This window comes from Pleurodeles waltl, chromosome 6, assembly GCF_031143425.1.
Source record: "Pleurodeles waltl isolate 20211129_DDA chromosome 6, aPleWal1.hap1.20221129, whole genome shotgun sequence".
NCBI classification, from domain to species: Eukaryota; Metazoa; Chordata; class Amphibia; order Caudata; family Salamandridae; genus Pleurodeles; species Pleurodeles waltl.
The window spans coordinates 822985789-823013074 of NC_090445.1; the positions used below are offsets into that span (position 1 = coordinate 822985789).

General features: G+C 44.9%; 1 protein-coding gene across 1 annotated transcript in view; it reads left to right on the forward strand.

The window, feature by feature from the left end:
* The first annotated feature begins 3157 nt into the window (after window positions 1-3157).
* The window catches only part of LOC138300287 (calcium homeostasis modulator protein 3-like), a 95898-nt gene continuing 71769 nt past the window's right edge, over window positions 3158-27286 (forward strand). The window contains exons 1-2 of the mRNA XM_069239474.1: window positions 3158-3398; window positions 5434-5717. Coding sequence (XP_069095575.1) covers window positions 5440-5717 — 278 coding nt within the window. The 5' untranslated portion in view covers window positions 3158-3398; window positions 5434-5439. The remainder of the gene's footprint in view (window positions 3399-5433; window positions 5718-27286) is intronic.

Sequence of the window (27286 nt, forward strand, 5' to 3'; positions counted from 1 at the left end):
ATCATGGAGACGTTGTTTAATTTTCATGTAGGAGTAGCGTTGGCGCTGCACTTCTTGAGTAAAATCCGGGTAGGCAGTTATAGAAGACCCCTCGTAGCAAACCGGGCCTTTACTGCGAAAGTATTGGAGTATAATGTTGCGGTCTCTGTAATTGAGGAATCAGGCATTCATCTGTCTACGCGGCAGTCCCGGGGCCGGCGGCCTCCCCGGAACTCTATGTGCTCTTTCCACTGAAAAGAACTTTGATGGGGCACCGTGCAGTACCTCTTTGATCAACCACTGCTCCAAGAACAGCTCTGTGTTTTGCCCCTCCGTCCTACCGGGAAATCCCAGGAAGCGGACATTATTACAGCGCGACCTGCCCTCGGCGTCCTCCGCTCATCTCCAGAGGGCTTTTACCTCAGAGCCCAAAAGCTGAATTTGCTTCTGGCCGTCTGAGACCAGGGGGTCCATGGCACCTAGCGCAGTCTCCACCATTCCAACTCTCTCCACCAGATTACGATGATCCACTCTGAGCAGATTGAGATCTTGAGACACCGTGTCTATTCTTTGCTCAAGTGATGATTTAGTGTCCATGATTGCCTGTAGAATTTTTTTCGTATTGGCCCGAATGGGATTGGAGCGTAGTTTCTAGGGACTGCAAGCTAGGCGCCACAGGAGGCCCTGCAGGAAGAGACACGGGGACAGGGAGGTCTTGGGTCCTGGTTGCCTTGGATTTCCCCACCATAGTTTCCGCCCAGGTCCGCACCACTATATGTGGAATTGTTTATCCGGCGCGTGTGTTACAATCTGTGTTGCGACAGGAATCCGCTACTAGTGATCAGCACAGAGCCCAGTCAGCGTTAAGTTAATGAATTTGGAGCAGCTGCAATCACCTCAGGGAAGTCTATGCAAACACCAGGAGCTGCCGCCTTGCAGGTTAATACCGAGTACTCGCAGGACCAGAGAGATTATTGAGCCAGACAGGCCAACCACAATGTTGTTGTGCTGCTCAGATCACCTTAGTGCACAACACTGTTAACCGCTTTTACCCTTCTGCCACTTCCATGTGCGATAATTTTTGCAGCTGTTTATTTGAGTGGTGGTATTTTGCACTCAACCATTATGCAGGGTGACATGTAAATGTGCTTATCACCCCATCAGGCTGCATGTTTTTACGTCGGCAGAAGAGGAGGGGGGTTCCTTTTTAGGCAATTAAATCATGTGTCTTTTCTCGCTGATATCACCTCATCCATCGGATCTCCCCCCTCACGAAGCGCAGTGCGTCCGGTCTGTGGAGCAGCGCGGAGCACGGGGTGAGGAGCCTCCCAGCAATCAACAATCTTACTTGCCAGCACCCCTGGCTACTCACCGCACCCTCCGGCACACAGCAGATCCGGCTTCAGTGCCATCCAGGACGCCTCCCAGACACACCTCCCGAGCACGTGAACTCCGGGCTTCACCGTCGGGCGAGGCCCCTCATGTGTCAGAGGCTCGCAGGAGCACAGCAAACACCCTGCGCCGCTTCCTCTTGCTCCGGTTGCCTCCAGGGCTATTTCACAAGTCGGTATTTCCTGCCGACGACCCCTCGGAAGCGCCGCGCTGGATATTATATCAGGCCCGTAGCGGAGCTTTGTTTTAAGCGACCGCCGCGGCCTCCATCTTAACCACGCCCCCTCAACCTGCCTTTAAACCTGACTTCTGGGTCTGGTAACATGCACTGAGATATCAGAACTCAGCTGCAATAACTTATTACAGTTGAGCTCATACCCCATTTATTACAGGCGACTAGACGTGTCACAAGTCATAAGGAAGTTCCAGATGGACTTTTATACATAGATTGCAGGCTCCCGCGTATTATAAATGGATGTACTACCATCCCGCCTCCTCAGTGCTTCTCTGCTCCCCCCACCCAATCCAGACGCATCTCTCATGCTGTTACCCAGCATGAGAGAAGCACCGGGATTGGCGTGAGCGGGCTGAAATGCCGCTCAGTTAGGTAGTGGGAGCCTGCGCTGCTTCTCCACCCGGCTGTGAAACACAGCTCAGGTGGAGAGTTCTAAGTGTGCATGTCAGTTTGGCCATTCTAAAACGGCTGGCCAAACTGACATGTGCACTTAGAGTGCACCTACCATTCCTCCCCCTGCTGACGCAGAGAATGCTGGTCTTGTCCCACCCTAGACTCGGCAAACTGGCTGTGGCTAAGCAGAAAAATAAAATGGTAGCAAAATACTTTTTTATCATTTTATTTTTCTGCTTTCTGCTGCCTTTCAGCAGTGGGGCGATGTTCCTTCGCCATAGTGGAGGGACCACTCCTGAATGCCTATCTAGGTATGTGTGCACACCAATCTTTTGAATTTTAAAGTGTTTATAAAAGATTCTTGCAGACGTGTTCCTTCCCTCAAAACAAATGAGTATTTACCCCCTTAAAGGGCAGGAGCAAACTTGTCTTAAGAGTCGGAATAGAGGAAAGAATCCCTAAAATTGGTAGTTTTAGCGAAAAAGGTTCTGCACGGAAAAAATATATTTTCAAGTTGAAGAAAAAAGTTAGCAAGCGCACTTTCACTTTGACATTTTGTTCATATACTAACAAAGTCACATTCTCATCATCAAAACGGGAACATTCTCATTTGATCCACTTGGAATCCAGAATGAATCTGCAGTTGGCAGAGCCTTCTTGAAGAAATCTTGGAATTATGTGTGCATTTAAAAAATGTGAGATAAGCAGACATTGCTCCAGAAAGGTGCTCACTGTTAATAGTTTCAATGGAAACACTGATTAGATTTGAATGGTAGAACTACAATGGAGAGGTACAGACAGATTCGATTCAAGTGATTAAAACCTTTGCTACATTTTCAAATGTTTAATAGAAGCTAATTAAACATTTGTATTTTTTATTACAATATCATAAGTTGAAAGGTTGAGATGTTTTTCTTTCAAAACTATGAAAGTTGGCTGGTGCTACCGTTTTAATTTTTGGACCAAAAATAGGATGTAATGGTAAGGAAAGGTGTGTTGGAAAATCGTGACATGAGGCTATATAACGCAAACAAAAGCTTTTGGGTTTTGCATACGGCAAAATGCATCTTAAATTCCTGTTTTGTGCTTCCGACACCTTCACGTGAGAAACCTGTTCGACCTATAATGAAAGGGTGGGACTGTGGCTCGCCTGACAGGAACGTCTTCATGCTGAACCGGGCCAGGGTTCTCGCGCCTCAGACTTTTCGACTATCAGACTCAGGATCCCGGAACGAAAGAACGTCTGGCACGGTTTTCTTCACTAAAAAGCGGAGCACAATCAAGTTTTAGAACCAACCCTCGCCCGTGCCGCGTAAAGAGGACGTACAACCTTTGGAGTTGGCAGTTGAAAGCCTCTGCGTGGTGTTAACCGTCACGTTTTCCAACCGGATCCCGCAGGGTAATGTTTATTTTTTACGAAAAAGTGGCAGGGGCACAGTCATTGTAAATTACATCAATATAAACATTTATCGTTGAGAGGAGCACTGCCTGGGTTTACCCCACGGCGAATATAGGCTTCATTAGTTCAAATATCAAACAAACGCACATAAGAACCCCCTCTCGGTCAGGTCAGTTTGTTGTTTGGTAATTGTTATTGCAATGTTTTAAAACGTACTTGGAGGGAATGGCGTCCTTGATGTGAATTTTGCGCTTCAGAGACTTTGAGCTATTTATGCCTATGTGGTATACTGACTGTAAAGTTCAATCCATTAATTCACAGCAATAGTGTTTTGGGATGATTATAACTCTGGGCTATTTGATGAAACACATTTAAACTATTCTGAAATGATATTTGTCCAATTAAGTTCGATCCTGCAAGTTTAGTGCAAGTTGGCCAAGGGGACAAATATACAATGTGTATGGTAAGTTTCAAAAGCAGTGTTTCAACTTTCCAAATGAGCATGGTATCAAGAAGAACACGATGCACTTTGATTCAGTGCTTAATTTGTAAACAATTAAGTGCCAGGGCCCAAAGTAATACTCCCCGATCCTCTGCAGCAGTTATAACCGATGTCACTTTGAACTGGAGATGTAAGTTCAAGTTTTATCATTTGTTTAAAGATATATTAAATAGTTTAATGATCAGCGAACGAACCGTGCTTAAAAATACATACACAGTGGCACATCTGGTGGGTTCTCATAAATATGTGCCGTGTTTACAAATAAGAGCCGGTGTCGAGCACCGGGAAACACTGGCCCAAATTAAGCTCTGCTCTGATCTGGGGGCACACCTGGATCTAGAAAGTCTGCTAATTTTGTGTTGGTGTAACTCCACTCAAGGTATTATAGAGATATCTTAGGTTAACCCTTGCATTTATACATCTATTGATAGTTATCTGCAAAACCTGACTGTGAACCTAAAATGAGGTTGAACCTGTGCTCTGGTTCCCTAAAGTAAAATGAAAAGTTTAAGTTCAGTCACTATTGTGTGCCAGCGTGCCTCAATGGGAATTATTTCATTTTGAGGCGTAGGAGACACCCCCTACTAGGGTGGCCTTGCATGCCAAAGATTTTTTGTTGGATCAACTCAACTTAGGTCTGCAGGTCCTTAGAATAGGGTGTCATTTAATTTTTAGATTGTTTTATTCTTCATTAGCACATTCAGACTAGTCCAGGTTAACACAACAAATTTAGGTCCAGGTCCATGAACACAGACTAAAGTCCACCAACCCAAAGGGCAAGGTATAGCCATGTTGTAAAATGCATGTAGCTTCTGTAAAGCTCACAGTCCACAGCAGCAGGTAATGCCCTGTGCTTTGTCCTGCAACCTGGTGAAATGTGCACAGGACATGGCCAAAGTATATTGATCTGCTTAGACCATACAGATTATGGTCAGAGAGAATGCCCGTTTGTATAAAACTCATTGTTTATTACACATAGAACAAGACCAGAACCATTGCTGCAAGGTGCTGAATTTACTCCTTTAACCATTAAAGTGCTCTATATCAAGCTGAGATGGCGCCTAGTGACCTCTTTGTAACACTGATACTTCTTGAAGACTAGTACTAGTATGTATTGGACAGCACCTACCCATTGTGTGCAATTTTGACTATCTAAATAAAATATGCAGGACCAGTCCTGTGAATAACAAATGCAGGAATGGTATTTTGTCATGCGCTATGGATACTACAATCAGTATGTATTGCGTGCATGGCACTGCCCATAAAAACCTTACATATTTTGTTCAAAAACTTAAGTTGATGGCTTCCTAAACTTCTGTGAATTACAAAACCTAACAAGATCCTAAATTCACCTGTTAAGATTAGTTACACAATGTTAACTCCTCAAAGTATTGGTCATGGACTCACACATGACATCAGAGATAACTTCACAAATGGTATCATCAATGGCATCACAAGGGAAATCCAACGTAGATTAATGAAATTATGCTCAATTCAAGGTTCTTTTTTCGTGTTTGTTTATGTCTTTCACAGTAAAGCATGGAGCGAGTCTTGAAATATTTGCAGTCCACATCAGAGGCCACCACGAACGTAATTTGTGGGATTATAATACTAATAAGTATGAGGATATTTATGATATTTGAATTCCACTGCCCCTGCGTACCAGGCTACAACAAGATTTATGGACTGGGAATTATGTTTGTGCCACCACTGGTGTTCTTCCTTATTGGGATCCTTGTTAACAAATACACCATAATGATCTTGGAGGAGATGGCCAGACCCAGTGGCGGACGAGAGAAAAACAAGGCCATAACAAAGTAAGATATTTTAAAATCAGATTTTCTGTCAGTGGTTATTTTTATGTTTCTGGCCTAATTGTGTTAAATATAATTTTACCTAACGTTTGTATATAGTAGATAAAGATCTTAAAGTATTTGGGAACATATAACTGGAAAAACAGATTGTGTGTGTTAAGCTAATCATTTCAAAAGGTGCGTTGTTGGATAGAAAAGGTTGCATGCACTTAGTGTCGTACATTGGATGTTCTTAACATGGATAAATATTTGGATGGGTTTATTTGGAGGATTTGAGAATAGTTGTTGAACAAAGGAAAAAGAAAGATTAGTAGCAAAGGGAGTTGCATACAATAGTACACAGCACTGATGAAGCCTAATCTGAAACAGTATCAGATTCTGAATCTCGCATCTATAAAGTGGTGACATCTGCTATATTATAGATTTAAATCACATTTCCTATTTAACATTTAACCGTATAATTTGTTCCAATAGCTAATTAGCTCTAAAAAGCTGGTAAACCCTCAGAAGGATAATACCCCACATCAGACATCGAATAGCATTTTCTATGCTCCGTAAACAAAGATGGCTACTTAGAAGATGCTGCGCACGGTGAACTTGTGATGAGGGCAAAAAGCAGCAGTATCATATACTATCATCATCATCATCAAAGAACTTTATTCGATTTTTTTGAAAAATCATATTAAGTATGCAATACAATAAATATACCAAAATACATTAAAAACAGATAAAAACACAGGTTTGTTGTAAATAAAAATTGTAAATATAAAAACGCAGGTCTAATGTATCTAAAACCCAAGGGCAATACGGGAGGCCTACTATACTTGCAGAGAAGCAAATCTGGGATAGATAAGCACAACATGCATTGTGTCACACACTGATAAATTATCACAGCTATGGGGTGGGGGGAAGATTAGGGGGCATATTTATACTCCGTTTGCGCCGGAATTGCGTCGTTTTTTTTTGACGCAATTCCGACGCAAAACTAACTCCATATTTATACTTTGGCGTTAGACGCGTCTAGCGCCAAAGTCCATGGAGTTAGCGTAATTTTTTTGCGTGGACACCTACTTTGCGTTAATTATATGCAAGGTAGGTGTTCCCGTCTAAAAAATCGACTCCGAGGCATGTGCGTCAGATTTATACTCCCGGGCAAAATTCACATCCCCGGGAGTGGGCGGGTCAAAAAAAATGACGTACGGCCGCTTTTGCGCCGTTTTTTTGGCGCCTGCAAAAGGCAGGCGTTAAGGGACCTGTGGGCTCTGAAGGAGCCCAGAGGTGCCCTCCCATGCCCCCAGGGACCCCCCCTGTCACCCTTGCCCACCCCAGGAGGACCCCCAAGGCTGGAGGGACCCATCCCAGGGACATTAAGGTAAGTTCAGGTAAGTGTTTTTTTTTATTTTTTTTTGTGGCATAGGGGGGCCTGATTTGTGCCCCCCTACATGCCACTATGCCCAATGACCATGCCCAGGGGACAGAAGTCCCCTGGGCATGGCCATTGGGCAAGGGGGCATGACTCCTGTCTTTGCTAAGACAGGAGTAATTTCTATGGGGGTTGGGAGTGAAAAAAAATGGCGCAAATCGGGTTGAGGCGAAAAAATTGCCTCAACCTGCTTTGCCCCATTTCTTGACGCCCAAGTCCCATATCTCCCTACGCCGGCGCTGCCTGGTGTACGTCGTTTTTTTTAACGCACACCAGACGGCACTGGCGGCTAACGCCGGCTAACATCATTCAATAAATACAGCGCCCGCATGGCGCTTCAGAATGGCGTTAGCCGGCACTAATTTTTTTGACGCAAAACTGCGTTAGCGCAGTTTTGCGTCAAAAAGTATAAATATGGGCCTACATGTTTTATACCAAACCCCACTTGGAAACAAAAGCTGATGAAAGGTACCAAGTCTAAAATAGGTCAAAAGACGCTTATAAAGATGGGCTATTTCCAAAAGTAAATAAGGCTCAATTCCCTCTACTGATTTGACCATTACATATGATCTCATGGACTACTTACTCAAAGCTAAGGCCTCTCGATCTGCTTCCATCCTGAAAGAAAAGGCGTGTTTTACCCACAAAATGTATTTTTTCTTAATTCCCTCAGGCTCTGAGAAAAGGCCCGGGCTTCCTAAAATAATAAACGTAGATTTTATGTAATAAAACTATGGAATCCAAAGTGCACTATCCAGGAACAAGCAGTCCTGGAGGATTAATCTATTTAGTTCTAACTCCTCCTTATATCAAACTGAACACCAGATTAAAAGCGGACGTTGTAGGAAAGTACCATCTTGCCTGGTATGTTACCCCCATATTTCACTGTATACATGTTGTTTTAGTCTATGTGTCACTGGGACCCTGCCAGGCAGGCCCCAGTGCTCATAAGAATGTGCCCTGTATGTGTTCCCTGTGTAATGCCTAACTGTCTCACTGAGGCTCTGCTAAACAGAACCTCAGTGGTTATGCTCTCTCTGCTTTCCAAATTTGCCACTAACAGGCTAGTGACTAAATTTACCAAATCACATTGGCATACAGGTACACCCATATAATTCCCTATTATATGGTACTGAGGTACCCAGGGTATTGGGGTTCCAGGACATCCCTATGGGCTGCAGCATTTCTTTTGCCACCCATAGGGAGCTCTGACAATTCTTACACAGGCCTGCCAGTGCAGCCTGCGTGAAATAACGTCCACGTTATTTCACAGCCATTTACCACTGCACTTTAAGTAACTTATAAGTCACTTATATGTCTAACCTTCACCTGGTGAAGGTTGGGTGCAAAGTTACTTAGTGTGTGGGCACCCTGGCACTAGCCAAGGTGCCCCCACATCGTTCAGGGCAAATTCCCCGGACTTTGAGAGTGCGGGGACACCATTACACGCGTGCACTGTACATAAGTCACTACCTATGTACAGCGTCACAATGGTAACTCCGAACATGGCCATGTAACATGTCTAAGATAATGGAATTGTCACCCCAATGCCATTCTGGCATTGGGGGGGCAATTCCATGATCCCCCGGGTCTCTAGCATAGTACCTGGGTACTGCCAAACTGCCTTTCCGGGGTCTCCACTGCAGCTGCTGCTGCTGCCAACCCCTCAGACAGGTTTCTGCCCTCCTGGGGTCCAGGCAGCCCTGGCCGAGGAAGGCAGAACAAAGGACTTCCTCTGAGAGAGGGTGTAACACCCTCTCCCTTTGGAAATAGGTGTGAGGGCTGGGGAGGAGTAGCCTCCCCCAGCCTCTGGAAATGCTTTGATGGGCACAGATGGTGCCCATCTCTGCATAAGCCAGTCTACACCGGTTCAGGGGTCCCACAGCCCTGCTCTGGCGCGAAACTGGACAAAGGAAAGGGGAGTGACCACTCCCCTGACCTGCACCTCCCAGGGGAGGTGCCCAGAGCTCCTCCAGTGTGTCCCAGACCTCTACCATTTTGGAAACAGAGGTGTTTGTGGCACACTGGACTGCTCTGAGTGGCCAGTTCCAGCAGGTGACGTCAGAGGCTCCTTCTGATAGGCTCTTACCTCTCTTGGTAGCCAATCCTCCTTCCTAGGTAGCTAAACCTCCTTTTCTGGCTATTTAGGGTCTCTGCTTTGGGGATCTCACCAGATAACGAATGCAAGAGCTCATCAGAGTTCCTCTGCATCTCCCTCTTCACCTTCTGCCAAAGGATTGACCGCTGACTGCTCAGAACGCCTGCAAAACCGCAACAAAATAGCAAGACGACTACTAGCAACCTTGTATCGCTTCATCCTGCCGGCTTTCTCGACTGTTTCCAGGTGGTGCATGCTCTGGGGGTAGCCTGCCTCCTCCCTGCACCAGGAGCACTGAAGAAATCCCCTGTGGGTCGACAGAATCTTCCACCTGCAACCGCAGGCACCAAAAGACTGCATCACTGGTCCTCTGGGTCCCCTCTCAGCATGACGAGCGTGGTCCCTGGAACTCAGCAACTCTGTCCAAGTGACTCCCACAGTCCAGAGACTCTTCAGTCCAAGTTTGGTGGAGGTAAGTCCTTAACTCCCCACGCTAGACTGCATTGCTGGGTACATCGTGATTTGCAGCTGCTCCGGCTCCTGTGCACTGTTCCAGGATTTCCTTCGTGCACAGCCAAGCCTGGGTCCCCGACACTCTAACCTGCAGTGCACAACCTTCTGAGTTGTCCTCCGGCGTCGTTGGACTTTGGGTGGACTCTGGTTCACTTTTCTTCCAAGTGCCTGTTCAGGTACTTCTGCAGGTGCTGCCTGCTTCTGTGAGGGCTCCCTGAGTTGCTGGGTGCCCCCTCTGTCTCCTCCTCCAAGTGGCGACATCCTGGTCCCTCCTGGGCCACAGCAGCACCCAAAAACTCTTACCGCGACCCTTGCAGCTAGCAAGGCTTGTTTGCGGTCTTTCTGCGTGGGAACACCTCTGCAAGCTTCATCGCGATGTGGGACATCCATCTTCCAAAGGAGAAGTCCCTAGCTCTCTTCCTTCTTGCAGAACTCCAAGCTTCTTCCATCCGGTGGCAGCTTCTTTGCACCCTCAGCTGGCATTTCCTGGGCTCCTGCCCACTCTCGACACTGTCGCGACTATTGGACTTGCTCCCCTTGTCTTACAGGTACTCAGGTCTGGAAATCCACTGTTGTTGCATTGCTGGTGTTTGTTCTTCCTGCAGAATCCCCCTATCACGACTTCTGTGCTCTCTGGGGGAAGTAGGTGCACTTTACACCTACTTTTCAGGGTCTTGGGGTGGGCTATTTTTCTAACCCTCACTGTTTTCTTACAGTCCCAGCGACCCTCTACAAGCTCACATAGGTGTGGGGTCCATTCGTGGTTCGCATTCCACTTTTGGAGTATATGGTTTGTGTTGCCCCTATACCTATGTGCTCCTATTGCAATCTACTGTAATTCAACACTGCTTGCATTACTTTTCTTGCTGTTACCTGCATAATGTTGGTTTGTGTACATATATCTTCTGTATATATCTTATCCTCATACTGAGGGTACTCACTGATATACTTTTGGCATATTGTCATAAAAATACAGTACCTTTATTTTTAGTACTTCTGTGTATTGTGTTTTCTTATGATATTGTGCATAGGACACCAGTGGTATAGTAGGAGCTTTACATGTCTCCTAGTTCAGCCTAAGCTGCTTTGCCATAGCTACCTTCTATCAGCCTAAGCTGCTAGAAACACCTCTTCTACACTAATAAGGGATAACTGGACCTGGCACAAGGTGTAAGTACCTCTGGTACCCAATATACGCCAGGCCAGCCTCCTACAGACGTACACGAAGAAAATCAGAAATACATTTCATACCTAATTCCTCATGTACAATTGCTGCAGGAGCTCTCTGACCTACCGCTAGCAGACCCCTCCCAAACTTATTTTCAATGACTTAAGTATTTTCAATAGTGGCGTAACCCCAGATTTCACTTCCGAACGTTGCCATGGGAATACATTTGGTCTTGAATACATCCTGCATGATTTTCCGAGGCCTGTGACCAAGATGATAGGCAAAATCATTTAGGCTGGAAAAAGCTATCTTTAGGGACCCTACATTTGTTCTATCAGAGGTTGCCAACTAAGCTTCGAGTTTAATAGAATTCCCAAATAAGAGAATTTTTCCACCCTACCCAGAGTATGTCCCTGAGCCAAAAGTCTTTCATTTCTCGTGTTCTGAGGACTGATTACCATGAAATGGGATTGAAAAAAAAAAATCTGTGGATAGGTCAATATTATCCATAAAAGTAATGAATACATCTAAAGCCGCTGAAGGCTTTTGACTGTTCTAGCAATTAAAACCACATCGTTGGCATATAAATGCACAGGAACCAGCCTACAATTAACTCTAGGAACATTTAATCCACAATCCAAACAATAAATATACATAATAAATAAAAATGTAGCAATGATACAACCCTCATGCACACCTCTTTTTAAGTGAAAGGGCTAGGAACTCTCGCCGTTGGCACCATATCTAACCACCCCTATCAAATTTGTGTGAAGGTCTCTCAAAATTTAACAAGAACCGGCTCAACCCCCATGGACACCAGCTCAGTCCAAAAGTCTCCTGGGACCCCACTCGCACCCGGCGCGTTGCCTGAGGGCAGGGATAAAATTGCAGTTTTAACTTCTTCCCATGTGACTAAAAGCCTATCTTCTCATGGAGTACAGCAGGACATAAACTCAGGACTCTATTAGTCACAGATAGCAGAAAAAAGATCTACTCATGCCTGAGGAGGAACTGTGGCTGCGTGATCCGAAAGCTGCTCATTCCAAAAAAAAAAGGATGATTCAGAACTTTCCAAAACTGGGAACTATCCTTTTGGTTACTTGCAGTCTTCAGTTCCTCCCATGGCCTGGAATTTAAGTTGTTCTTCCTTTTCCTTATAGCAGTTCTATAACCATGCCTACACCTTCTGAGCTCCACCCAGTCCCTTGTTTTTTTTTTTTATGCGAGCAAAAGCTAATTTCTGGTATTTGTGCAATATGTATCAAACCAGCTGCAGGGTTTAGGAGGACCAACTGCCCCTGATTTGATAAGGGCTAACTTTACAAACTTACAGATAGAGTCAAAAGCATTACAAGTACTCCCTTTTGGGGCCTCCACATCTAGACAGATAACAAATTCATTCTGACATGCCCGTATCATATTAAAATTAAAGGACTCAGGAATAATCTTATCCCAGTTTAATCTCCAACCTCTATCCTTAGTAAGAGTCACAGCCTTATATAGAGCACGTTTGTCAGCCTGCCTTTTCTCCCATATAAACAAAGCTAACAGAGGATTGTGATCACTAAGGACTTTCCTTTCTGTGGCAAAGCTATTCTAGAAGAGAAGAAACTCTTAGATACATAGATATAATCAATAGTAGAAACCCCACTCCCTGGCCTTCATATGTTGGCCTGTTTGAGAGAACTTAATCCCTAGTAAATTGACTAAAGTAAAATCCATGGCCAGGTCATTAAAAAAATCCCCATGGGTAGTATTCTTAATGTGGGCCTGGTCTGTGTCGGTCCCTGCAGAATCCCTAGAGTCATACAAATAGCAGTTCATACACGGGTGAAGATTAAAAACTCCTGCTATCAAAAGCACTGTTTGTTGATTTGAATGAGATCTAACAAAAGCATTGAAAAACTCCACCAGTTCCTTCATGACATCTGTGGGCTCTCTCCTATGTATACTATTGTATATATTAATACAAATGATACAAAATTTAGGACCAAACGTTATCAAAACACTGAGTAAAAAAGGAGAATTAGGTGGCATCACCTTGGGGTTACATTCCAGATTTAGTTTTATTAGGGATATCCAGGCCCCCTCTTGCTTTCGCATATCCCGACGGAATATGCTTTTTACTAAATGAGACATTTAGCAAAACTCATCTTTAGATTCCTGTGTTTCCCGTAAGCTGATGATATCCTGAGAGTTTAGCCCCTTAAGCCAATTAGGGTCCCCCTAATCACTCTGAATTCCTGCAGTATTCCAACTCATAACTTCTAGCGTCATCAATGTTTTATTAGAACGAATAGGGAAAATTTGGTCCATATGGGTCCCCAGTCAGTCCTGCTTGTCTTATGTACTCAAAGGTTCAAACCGATTGCTCAGCACTATAAGTTTTTTTTTAATTCGGGCAAAGTTAAAGTCAGGCCCCTGCCTAAGAGTTAAAATAGGTCCCTTCTGTTGAGATAGCACCACCTTTTTGCTTATAAAAAAAGCCCTGTAGTAACACAATAATATTATCATTGGTGACTAGACTAGGCAGGGACTCATTCAAAATGTAACCCACCCCGTAAGCATTCGAAAATATTGACCACAATACAATCTCCTTCATAGACTTTCTGGGTCCAATATAGCCCACCCTTATAATCATAATGATTTCCTTATCTAATTTTTTATTAAGCTGGTTTATAAACCTTCCTGCTACCCAATGTATCACCTTATTTTTGAGTTGATCATAAAAGTCAGATTTTGGACATAAATGGGGGGAGGTATATTTGGCAAAACCAAAACATACCTTGTACAACAGGAGGAAGTGGAGCTGGGCAATTGCTAGATGGTTATTGCTGGCTTGTTCCCGACCCAGTTCTCCTCGGATGGGCAGAATTTAAGTCAGAGATACCTTCATCCCTTGTACATGGGGCTTTATCTGCTATCAGCAAGGGGCCGATGGAACCAGAGCTTGCTGGTCCGAGTCAAATATACTATGACCCGTTGATCGATTACCTCCTGACTGCTCTAGAATATCCAGAAAGTTTATCATCTTATTGTTTCATAGGGTGGTAGAAGAACTTAGACCGAATGTGCAGTTATTGGAAGAATTACCTTTGGAGCAAATGCTTGCAAATGTACTTTCAAATTCTCCACCGTTTTTGCTAGAGAACTTCCTTTGCCTCCAGGTTTACTATCCTCAAATTGAGATCGTCAAAAGCAGAAAGGATTTTGCCTTCCATTTTCGGAAAAAATACCTGCATATTATTTAGCTCTGGCACATGTAAGGGTGATCACTTTTTGCTACCCTTGGCTTTGTTAATAACCTGGAGCTTGTTATTGTCATGAGAAGGCTGGCCCCTTTTACTTTTTTGGCCTCATTCCCCCCTCCACATCTCCCACTTTATTTACTTTACGAATTCCATGCAGTTCTTCTGGAGTGGGTGTTACAAAAGTCTTCTGAGCCTCATTTAACGTGGGGAGAATCTGTGCACTTGGGAGAGGAGATGTATGGGTAGGTGCAATAGAGGCAGAAACCTCTGGAGCTAATTCCTCTTTTGGTGTCAAGTTATCTGGTACCTATTGAGATTGCAGGAGCTCCTCTTCACGCTAATAATTTAATCAGTTAGCACTCTTACTACAGTATTAAGAAAATTTAATATGGATTTGCTTGTTCATGGGCATTTGTCCATAGTATCCTGTGCCTCCCCTTTTCTTTTCCCCATAGTGCTATAATTGTAGACTTGCTGCAACTGAATATTAAGTCCCAAAACTCAGTCTGAAAACAGAGCCGCAAGATCAAACACCCTTTTTTGCCGACTTCTTGCAAGGCCCTCTCTTAGTTCTGCTTAGCAGCATCAAACTGTAATGCAAAACAGTACTAAAATGAGGTGGTTTACCATTGTGCCCAGCAATAAAGCAAACTCTTACCCCTATTAATAATCGTCGACAGAGCCAAGGGGTCTGGTGCTGCCCTGCCTGTTCCTGGCGCTGATGGGCACAGGACAGGCCCGCCTTTGGCCCAGGCTTTGCCCATGTGTGTCCCGCACTACAGGGCTTGAAATGTGCTGTATAGCTCTAATGGTGACATGGCAGGCCTCTTCTTCTCCCCCTCGTTGTCCTCCACAGGATTACTGGGACCGGTAGTACCATGCTGTGCAGCTTTTAGCCTTGTGATGTGGGGGCTTGAAATGCACTATTTAGCACTATTGGTGATGTGGCAGGGCTCTCCTTTCACCCCTCGATGTCCGCCACAGGATTCCTGGAACAGGTAGTCCTACGCTGTGCAGCTTTTAGCCCCCAAGAAGAGTACTCCAAAACCTGCACATGGAGTATCACGGGCTCTAAATTCAGCGAATGATATACTAACTCAGGATAATGGATTGATTTAATCACGTTGTCAGCATGAAATATATACATATCCTGTAAGAACAGCAAATGATATTATGATTCAGATAAAAGAGAACTTTGTATTAGGATGAAGGGAAAGACCTGGAGCTGATGAAAGAAGTGGATGAGGTACTTTAAGTTTAAAACTTTTAAATTGCTGTTAAGGATGTGTGGCCAAGATGGCGACAGAGCTGGTTGCAAAGGCCCTGAGCTCCGTGCGTCCCACCAAGCCCAGCAATTATCTGATGTAGACAGATCCCCCAAGTTGACCCCTCTGGGTGCCAAGAGACTGTCAAGCACCACCTGGGGCATTGAGTAAACTGAACAGTGTACTGCTACTCTATGAGCTGCCTTTAAGGCAGACCCCGACCTTGTGCTCTGGGCCTGGGGAGATGCAGCCTGGCAAAAGCACAGTTTGATCAGCATGAGCATTGTGATATGTAATAAAGGGTCATAGGACCGAACACCAAAGTGACCACAAGGAAGCAGTATTAGGTTTCTGGTGGGAGCCTGAGGCAGGCTACTCTTTGCCCCACTTAGTGGCTGCGGTAGCATCGGCACACTGACAAGACTTTACAGTGGCGATGTCATTGGAAAGTGCAGCTATGCCACCAGCCCAGGACTAGAGTCAAGAACATCCATGCGGACCCCGTGAGGTAAGAAGATCATGGGGCTTCTGTGGGACTGTAAACATTTGAAGTGACTGTCATGCGTTGGTGCCACTGATGACAGCACCTGGAGGCTCTTGATTTTGAACTCACTGAGAAGTGCTTCACTTATACTGGGAACTGCTGGAAATTATAGCAGGGGTTGAGTATTCCTCCCTACGATCTTCAATTGGGTGGTCCCTCTGCCATATTTTAAGGGGTGCTGTATCATAGAGACGTACTTGAAACCCATCCCAGTAGGGAGTTCCCCGCCCTTCACAAAGGATCCATGCACTGGAGGACTGTAAAGGTAAATGAAAGTTCATTGTAAGATGGGCCTGTGTATCAGTGAGTGGCAGCTCAAGAAAGCCTTACGGCTGCACTCTTGACCTTAAGGCCCACCCAGATGTCAAACTTCTATCCCCTGGTACGAGTTGACCCATTGCTGCCACCTGCTGCTTACACCTATAATAAGACTTTCCACGGGGCACCCACATCCTGTGGAACGCTCCCTTACTGCAAGAGGCACAGTAAACCACAAACTGTGCCTGCATCAAAGCTGCTGACGGAAGACCTTCACTTTTGACCACAGCACTGGTGGAGGTGGCTCCTAAGCTACATATGGTTAACTCTAAAAGTGTAAAGCCAGTAGCGAGCAAGGGAATGTTTGATGTGCTGGCGCAGTCCTCTAGCACGAAGGACACGATATCATAAGTGGACTCTACACTGAAACAGCATTCAGGGAAATTTGATCAGATACCCCAGGCAATCCTGGACAGGTAAACTATGCTTTAAACCAAGATTGACGCAGTGATGCTGGATGTTGGTTTCTTACAAGCCATAGAAAGCTGGTGGACAGAGTGGAAAACAATGAATCCACACTTGCAATGTGCCCCTGAATGTTAAGGAGCTAGAATTTCAAATGACGGTCCTAAAAGATGAGCTCTGGATCCTTAAGACCATAGCTGAGGATGTACATAAAAGGGTGTTCTGGATGCAAAAACATGCGTACTGTTGGCATGCATGAACTAGTAGAAATTATCAGCATGGAACTCTTCCTGGAGAAGTGTCAATTCAATAAAGTTCTGGCAGGCAAACCCCGCACTTCTTCTCTATCGAGAGGGCACACCCAGTACTGGGACAGTTGAAGAATAAATCATGTTAATGTAATTAGCCCCATGTTGCAAAATTGGAGACAATCAAAAAGAACGGATAAGGGATTGATTTGTGTTAGGATGTAATATTGACGAGCTGAAGAACGAACTGTGGTCAAACGACGATTCAAAATTAAAGACCTGATATAGAGTTCAGCGGACAGGTTCCTCTCTCACAAACATAACGAATATCCAACCTGCTGTATTGCAAGTGCATTACATTCAGTTGCATTTGTAATACGGTGGATGGGATATTCCTCATGTTTGTGATGGAGTAACCTGTCCTCCGAATTCTCAATCAGGCCCAAGTGAGGTAATATGAAATGCCAAGAAAATAGAACACAGTTTAGGTTGTGTTGAAGAAATAAGAAAGGAAAATGGTCATAGAGAAGTAGTCCAAGCAGTATGTCAGAAAATTAAAGAAAGTCAGCCCTAGTTTAATGGAAGGTATTAAAGTTGTGGTACTCAAGGTCACCTTGCCAATAGTACCAAGGCAAGCAATATGGTCAAAAAGAGTATCATGCAAAAGGTGATAGAAAGGTAAGCTTATAGAAAAGTGAAAGGAGTAAGTGGGAATCAGGAGGCAATAGGGTTGCAAGTTGTAGGAACACAGAAAGTAGACCCATTGACAAGGATGAAACTATAAGGACAACATTACAACGCATTTGACTTGGGAGTCAAATTAACCCTAATTTCAAGTCAAGAATATGATAAGCACATTAACGACACAAAAAATATATTCAAGCCAGGTATCAAACTTGGAGTTTAAGTGCTTGGATGCCTTGTAAAATGCGTAAAGTATAACTAGAGATATGCCACAGGTAAGATTTACGTGCGGTGAAGGCAGACTATATAATGAGTTTCAACAAAAGGATCTAGGTTGGATATTGGCTTCTACTCTGCATACATTGTTGAAGAAAGAGAGTGAGGTGCTATCAGTATCAGTTGAGAAAGGGCAGTAGAATAAGTTTGAACAAGAGTTACCTGAAGTATGTAGTAATAATATAGGTTGTTTGGAGGCATATGTACACAAAATAAGACTAATAATAATGTCAAAGCAAAAGTTGTTAAAGTGGGAAAGCGTCCCATAGCATTAAGTGATCCTATGAATCTTAGTGGATTTTTTAACCATATGATAAGGTGTAATGAGTGAGCTAACCACAACCTCACTATAACTGTGATTTCTTCATTGAATTTCAAGTTTTTTTGATGATGTAGGACATCCAACTTGTGTAAAAGCAACTCTTCCTCAATTTGCATGGTCTTTGGCTGAGTTGATGTAAGGACCCTAAGGCCCTCCTCCATTTTGAGCAGGCCAAGACTCAATTTTCTGCCGGATCATTGGCCTAGCCTAGTCTTTGACCTAGCTACTGTCTCTCTTTATCTTTGGGAAAGTGCCAAATCATCCAGACAATGACATTGAGAAGATGTGTAAAACACGGTTGGTGGCCAACAGTATAAAAGGCTCATCAAGGGACCATGTATGTAGAGAAGTCCTTCACTGAGGTTATTGCAAAGATACTGACAGTGACTTCCAGGTTTCAGTCCTGCTATGAGAGCTGGTACTGAGCCAAGTCTGGGAGGAGAGAAGTTGAGCCTAGCTGATGTATGTTTTCTTTTGAGGGAGCTCTCTTTCCTGGTTACTGATAATTACAGCTTCATGCTGTAAACAGATATGCAATGCACTGAATCCGAAGAAACTCTACAGTAGATGCAAGTTAAGCTACTCCAACCTGTCGTAGTATAACACATAGAAGTCTTTAGGGTGTTAGGTTGCCAAATTACATTTCAGCTATGTTAGCAATGTTCACATTATTCTTGTTGTTAGTGACATGCATCAGTGCTGTTTTAATAATATTCCAGGCGGTTATTTTATATGTTCTAAGCAACAGGACGCGGCTGTTGAAATATAGCACTTTTTAAATATAAAGGCCCTCATTCTGACCTTGGCGGGCGGCGGAGGCCGCCCGCCAAAGTCCCGCCGTCAGATTACCGTTCCGCGGTCGAAAGACCGCGGCGGTAATTCTGACTTTCCCGCTGGGCTGGCGGGCGGTCGCCTTCAGACCGCCCGCCAGCCCAGCGGGAAAGAGGCTTCCACGATGAAGCCGGCTCGGAATCGAGCCGGCGGAGTGGAAGCTGTGCAACGGGTGCAGTTGCACCCGTCGCGTATTTCACTGTCTGCGCAGCAGACAGTGAAATACATGTAGGGGCCCTCTTACGGGGGCCCCTGCAATGCCCATGCCAGTGGCATGGGCACTGCAGGGGCCCCCAGGGGCCCCGCGACCCCGCCTACCGCCATCCGGATCCCAGCGGTCGGACCGCCGGGATCTGGATGGCGGTAGGGGGGGTCGGAATCCCCGCGGCGGTGCAGCAAGCTGCGCCGCCGTGGAGGATTCAATGGGGCGGCGGTACACTGGCGGGAGCCCGCCAGTGGTGCCGGTCCGACCGCGGCTTTACCGCCGCGGTCGGAATCCCCATTGGAGCACCGCCGGCCTGTCGGCGGTGCTCCCGCGGTCCTCCGCCCTGGCGGTCAAAGACCGCCAGGGTCAGAATGAGGGCCAAAGTGCCTTTCTCTTAGTGCAGTACATGTATGTGATATTCTAAAGAATGACATTGGATTTCAATTACCACTGAGTCCATGACCCCTTTTTAAGGGACTGTTAATAACCCAGAAATCATGGACACCACATCAACTATGTATCAAGTGGGGTTGTATGGGGCTACAACAACCTGTACTTTAATGCACAAGCATTGATTCACTGAACTAAGTTCAGGCATCTTTGGGTGGGAAAGTAAAACCTTGGAGAGCTATGCCAAAGTCATAGTTTACCAACAGTGTGAAGCAGAGAGCAACTTGATTGAAGAGGCGAAGCATCTCTTTAAGAGGGTTCCAGTTAAGAGGAAAAACCACAAAGGGTAAAAACTGTTTTGCCACTCTTGTAGATCTTGATTGAAGATAAATAGTAATGCAGAAGTCATTAGTAAGGCACTAAACTCCCTCTGACCTCAGAGAAGTGGAAAGAGAGAAGCAACAAAATCCAAAAGTAGATACGCTAGAAGTTTCAACTACAAGTAGCAAACATTATGGACAAAAATAGCAGCAAGGGGCAAAGAATGTGAGAAAAAAGAGAATAAATGCATTGTGATGCAAATAATAAATGGAAATGCCTCCTTATATGTGATTCCACCATGAACTGATGCCACAAGAAAAAACACTAAGTTATCTTGGATTGGTGACCTGAAATAGAATTCTCTGAACAGACTACTGTCTCAGAGAGGGTTGTTTACAAGTTTCATCTATATCCCTCCATGAACCTCATGGTATTGTGTTGATTCACAATAAAGAAGCCCAAGCTTGACATCCTTTGCCCAGCTCTGAACTTCGCAGTTCCACCACTGACCTTCTTACCCATTGCTCAATGCAGCGATTGGAACCCCAATCTGTGTGACCACAAGTGTAGGAAGCATTGGAGTTAAAATTGGAAAGGTAACTATTTTGAACCCCATCTGCCCTCAACTCTGCACTTGATAGATCTGCACAACTCTTGCCATGCCGAACCCAAATCGACTGACATGATAGTACCAAATATTACATGGGGATGCCACAACCATGCACCGTCTGGAGGGACACATATAAGTAAGCTCGTAGGGAAGCAATAGACATAAAGTTGAACATTAGGTGACCTTGGACCTATTGTCTAGGTGCTGAGGATGCATAGCCACGTGCTCAACAGGGCATTCAACAACAGGCTACTTGGCTGTGTTGACTGCTCCTAAGACTTGCATCTCTGGTAAGATCTTGGCACAGAAGTAACACAAATTAATCAGCAGAAGCTATTAACAAATAAACTGTTTTTGATCTCTCCTTTTAATTTTTTGCCCCCTTTTGATGGATGAAAGATAATTGAATAGTAAGACAGTTGCTAAGTGTCTGCCAGACTACATGTAGGTTCATGATGCTACTTAAAGTTGGTTGCAAAGTAAAGATACACTGACCTTCCTTTTGTCTTTGCCCCTCTTGTCAGATGTGCATTAAACCTGACGTTCCTGAGCTGTCTTTGCATGCAAAATTCCATGCAGATTTATTAAACAGTGGCAAAGTAATTAGCAAATGAATACATTTCTGCTGCTCCCTTTAACCTTGTCCCTACTTGATGTATTTGCATGAAACTTGTCATACCACTAGAAAACAAAGCATGATAATAATTTGCCAAGTGTCATGTGGATTTGTCAAATAATGTCACTGTTATTTCTAAATGAATACTGTTTTGCCCTCTGTCTTTTAAATATGCCCCCTTTGATTAATCACTTCACCTAAAAATATTTAAAACTCATTTATAGTTAGGAAATAAAGACGCAAAAACTTCTGAGATTTCCTAGTCATTGTTAGCTCCTCAAATCATGGCTCTCACACCTGACACTCCAGATCTTCATGAAAAATGGGATCACTGCACTGGGCTTTGCTTGATCTACTAATGGTAAATTAAATATGCATTTTCCTGGTTAATTTTGTGTGAATTTGTAAAAGAGTGATGAAGCTAATAGCAAATGATTTTTTTTTTACCCATCTTTACCCATGCCGCTCCCCATGTGGATCTATATGAAGCTTAGCATAGTAGAAGTAGCTTAACCATGCCAAATGTCTATCAATATTTTTATTTCTAACTCTGGCACCCCACTGGATATTGAAACCAGAAATCCCTGTACTGGCTTAACCTGCAAAATATTCATACAAGTTCTTTAAACGGTGCATATGTTATCAGAAAATGAACACTTTATTTGATACCGCCCCCTTTTGTAACTGTGATCCACTTTAGAACCTGTTCAAATTTATCAAGAGTAAGCTAAACATATTGTGGCCGATTCGTAAAGGTAAACATAGGCCAAAAGTCAAAGATTATGACTTTCTATATTCACAAAGGTAAGTTATGAGCAGTATCTTTATGTTCATACTCGGGTCAGAATCTATTCGGCCCTGGTGGAGATTCCGCTCCGCACCCAGAGTAGAATCTCTGCACCAGGAGTAAAATCTCCACACCCGGAGAAGATCTCTGCCCCGAGTGTGGAGATTCCACCCCGAGTGTGGACGTAAAGTTACTACTCGTGACTTACCTTTGTGTATACCGAAAAGTGGTAAAGTTAGACTTTTGGTATAAAACTTAGACCAAAAGTCTAACTTTACCTTTGTGAATCAAGTTCAATGAGTGCCAAATTCTGTGAAAATTAACCATATTTTTAACATGGAGTAATACTTGCATCCCAAAGTTTAGTGATTTGTAAACAGTGCTCCATATAACTTTCAACATGCACAATCACACTTTCTTCAAGCACTTATACTATTTCAATGCTATTGACCAACACTCAGTAACTCTTCGCTGTATATAACTATGGTGTTATAGGTGATGTTAGCGCATCTGACCTTAATAAGTACATTTACAAGGGGACGCAAAGAGGTCGATGAACCTTTTGACTCTTTTAAGATGTTCTCGCCATAGCTCCAATACATGAACAATAATCAATACGTAATAATCAATAATCATTAGTCAAAGTCAATAATCAATGGAGCCAGTAAATATCACGCACCATGACCTTTCAGCCATGAATAACCACATCTTTAGTAAAAGTTTAGTACTTTTATTTCCCTTATATTAACAATGCTAAAGTCATGTATATTAATCTCAAAATCAAATGAAACACATTTAAGAACAATACTGGTTGACCAAAACAACGAAAGAAACGCAATCTAATCAAAGCTTGAATCATGACACATTCTAAGGCAATGGTGCAAATCAAAAGCAGAGTAAGCTGCAATAAAGATATTTGATGCATAGAATTCAGCAAGATAACTCGTCAAACGTTAGTCCTTGTCATTCATCAGTCGTCATGTGAATACCCTCATCTAACCTAGATTAGCATCAGCATGTTGGGCTTCAAGCAAAACAATTTAGAACACAAATTTAGAACAAATCTAGCTAGGGAAACTATCAAGACAGCGCAGTTGGTACCTAGAAAGAAAAGGCATAAAAATGAAATGTAGTCACATTGTCACATCTACCTATCCACGGTATGGGTCAGCAAGCAGAATCAGTCTTCGTCTTCAGGTCATCAATCGATTAGCAAAGCATCAGGCTCTTAGTCAGACAGTATGAGTCGAATGACAGAATCTCAAATCTCTTCTAAAGTCTCTTCTTCTCTCAATATCTCATCTCATAATGGGGTAAGATCTGAAGTCTTTTCCCTCTGTTGTGTTGTTATATCAAACAACGTTATGCAGTGTTGTCACCTAAACTATCCCCTCCGTACATTTATAAACTACCCAGTAATATTTCTATACCAAATCTATGAACTCTAATATTTCACTTTTCACACGAAGTTGATCGGTCCACTTTGGGATGTCCTCATCATCCGGCTCGTCAGGTAACACATTTGCTGCATCTTCCTCTCCAATCAGTGTCTTCATTGTTTGCGTCCTGGGAAAGTACATCCCACACACATAACACACATTTTGTTACATTACTAGCAATATCGTCTCCTGTCTGTTGGTTCTCACAGAAAGCTTTGGTTAAGCACTTTTAACAAGACAATGGACATTTCACAGTTGAGTTAACTCTGTCAGCATTTTATTAAACTCTAAGAAATACCGCTTCTGCATGAGGCCTTGCCAACTAGGCCAAGACACTTGCTGAGTTAAGGCCTACAATTAATAAAGCTAGAGCATACTTCATAACCCTAAATATGACATTTCTGATGGATACAACTACCTGTGGATTCCTCACCTTATGAATTCTCCCAATGCGCCAGCATTCGACGAAAATGTTTTCTTCCCAGCTTTCTACATCAATGAGGACGTCACAACTGCCCGACTTCCACATGACTCAGTCTGACATCATCGTGGCAATAAGAGGTCCTCGCCGGCGTGCTAACGTCAGTTCCCTTTTTTCCGTGCCTTCGAAGCATAACGTTTTTTTCCTAGCTCTTCGGAGTTACTGTTACTGAAGGTGTTTAATTGTCGGTTACAATGTCTCCTCCTGGGAAATTTGGATTCAAGCCTTGTCGGGAGTGCGGAGGGCGCATGTCGGTGACAGACCCCGCACAATGACTGCCTGTAGTGCTTGAGTTCTAAGCACGATGTGGAGGAGTGTGGTTCATGCCAGAGGATGAACCTGAAGGCCCTCAGGGAGCAGGAGGCCAAACTCTTTTTGCCCAAGGCGAAGAAGAAGGAGAAGCATAGGAATCATCAGAGATCTTCTTCCGGAAAATCCTCGAGGTCGCACAAGAAACGGCACCGGCATGATTCCTGGTGTCATTCCGATAGAGGTCGGTCCCGATCGAGGTCTCCATCAAGTCGGCGTTGTGCGACGTGGGAGGTTAATCCGACGGTGACTCCATCACCTCAGAGTCCTCAAGCTTCTCCGGTGCCTTCAGTCTTCGAGGTGGTTAGGCCTCAGGAGAGTCCTCGCTTTTCGCCTGGACGCTCTGGATCCGGCACCACAGGAGGAACAGGGGTATCCAGCCTTCCTGGCTCCAAGGGCGGATAAAGCGGCATTTTTAAATGCATGTTTAACACCTTTAATTCTATGGCCCCTGGTGGTGCACCGGCTAGTCTCACAGATCCTTTGGCTTTTTCAGTAGGCGCTCCGGCTCCAAATAGACCGGCGCCGTATATGCCCTTTTGCCCTGCAGAGGGTGTTGGTCCGGCTCCGATACTGTTGGTGTCGCCCAGAAGACCTTTGACGCTGGTGATTTCACCTGCAAGACCAATGGTGCCGATGACATCGCACCATACTCATTCGATGCCATTGAAGCGGGCCGATTCGGTTCCGGCATCGGATGGATCCGTAGAGCGGGCTGTGTCTTCTGGTCCACGTCAGCCGAGATTTTCGACGTCGTGAATTCCATGTCGACGCCAAGAATGGAGGCCAGGTTAAGGTCAAGAAGGAAGGCTCTCAAACTTTTAGAGGAACGAGAGTATCAGAGGCAACTCCTGGAGGACTATCAGGGTTTGGACTCGGCAAGTGGTTTGGACTCGGCAAGTGGACTAGATACTTCCCCTGAGTGGGATCTAGCCTCTCCTGGGGGATTTACAGAGGAGGCAGCCTCTTTTCATACTGTGGTAAGGAAGGCAGCAGATTTTCTAGACCTCCCACTACCATCTCCAGAGGTCAAGACTATTATCTTAACTGAAGTCCTCCATCCTGCTTCAGCTGCTGCGAAGCCACTACTGCCTTTTAACGATGCTCTGACAGAGCCTATTCTGGAAGTCTGGAAGAAGCCTGTGACTTTGCCTGCTGTTAGCAGATCGGTTGCAAGGAGGTATAGAGTCGCTCCGGGGGACCCAGGTTTCCTGTCGAAACATCCGACTCCGGAGAGTTTGGTGGTTCAGGCTTCATGCTTGTCTCATTCGGCTCCTGGTTCCTTCTCTGGCACACCTTCAGACAGGGAATCCAAGAGGATGGAGCAGGCTGCCAAAAATTCCTTTTCTTCATGTAGCATGGCCCTCAAACCTGCCAATGCGACTTGTGTTTTGGGCAGATACATACATGCTCTGATGGACGCGGCCAAGGCTGTGCTACCGGATCTGCCTTTGGAGATGCCGGGACTCCTGTCGGATGCTCAGGCTGTTGCTACGGAGGTTATACAGTCGGGTCTGGACACTACAGACTCTGTGGCCAGAGCGATGGGGACTTCCATTGTCACCAGAAGACATGTGTGGTTGAGGTCTTCTGGGTTCTCAACGGATATCCAGACGACCCTCTTGGACCTGCCCTTTGATGGGGACAAATTGTTTGGGGCTAAAGCTGACTCTGCATTATAGCGCTTTAAGGAGAGTAGGGCTACTGCTAAGTCCTTGGGCCTGCAGGCTTCCACTGACAACCCATTCAGATCGTTTAGGAGGTTTAGGGGGTTCGGACGTGGAGCTTCCTTTCATGGGAGACCCCAACCAGCAGGCCAACAATCCTCAAGTCTGCCCTATAGATCCTATAGAGAGCGGGGTAGAGTTAGAACAAGAGGGGCCACCAAGCAGCACCCTGCCTCTTTCTCTTCCTCCGGGGGGGTGGAGCAAGGAAAGCAACCTTAGTTCTCCGCCCATTACGTCTCATGTTTCTCCTGTAGGGGAAAGGTTATTTCATTTTCTCAGCCTGTGGGAGTTAATCACATTGTACTCCTGGGTCCTCAATATTGTGGGGATAGTTTATGTCCGTCCTTTTCGGGAGTTTCCCCCTCCCATCCCTCCCCGTCCATCCTTTTGCACAGAAGACCATCTCCTGTTGCTACAGCAGGAAGTTCTAGTCCTTTTATCAAAAGGTGCAGTGGAGTTAGTTCCAGAGCAGGAAAGGGGTCAGGGTTGATATTCAAGATATTTCCTGATTCCCAAGAAGGTTGGTCCTTTGAGGCCCATCCTGGACCTGAGGGTTTTGAATTGGTTCCTCAAACAGGAGAAATTCAAAATGCTGACCTTAGTGGAGGTGTTTCAGGCGTTGAACAAAGAGGATTGGATGGTATCGGTCGACTTGCAGGATGCTTACTTTCATATCCCTATTCTCAAGTCGCACAGGACGTATCTCCGGTTTGTTGTGGGGTCGCAACACTACCAGTTTGCGGTCCTTCCGTTTGGTCTTACTTGAGCGCCTCAAGTCTTCACGAAGGTGATGGCGATGGTTGCAGCAAGTCTCAGGAGGAAAGGAATAGCGGTATTTCCTTACCTGGATGATTGAATTATCAAAGCCAAGTCTCCAGAGCTCGTGCTGCCTCACCTGTGGATGACAACCTAGTTGTTGTTAGATCTTGGGTTTTCGATAAACGTACCAAAATCTCACCTGGAGCCCGCTCAGCGCCTCCGGTTCATCGGGGCAGTACTGGACACAACGTTGGATCGGGCCTTTCCTCTGCCTCAGTGGATTCAGGACATTCAGGCCTTGATTCCAATGTTTCAAAGTGGAGCGGTTGTTCCAGTCCTCAAGGTCGTTCGTCTGCTCTGTCTGTTCGCTTCATGCATTCTGTTGGTCACTTATGCATGCTGGCACATGAGGGATCTTCAGTGGTGCCTCTGCAGGCAGTGGTTTTAGCACAAAGGGGATCTCGAGTAGTCAATAACGATCTCCAGAGACACTGCAGCAGACCTACAATGGTGGGCTGTGGATGGCAACCTTTCTCAAGGAAGGCCGTTTTCACTATCGCCTCCAGTGTCCACGGTTCTAAC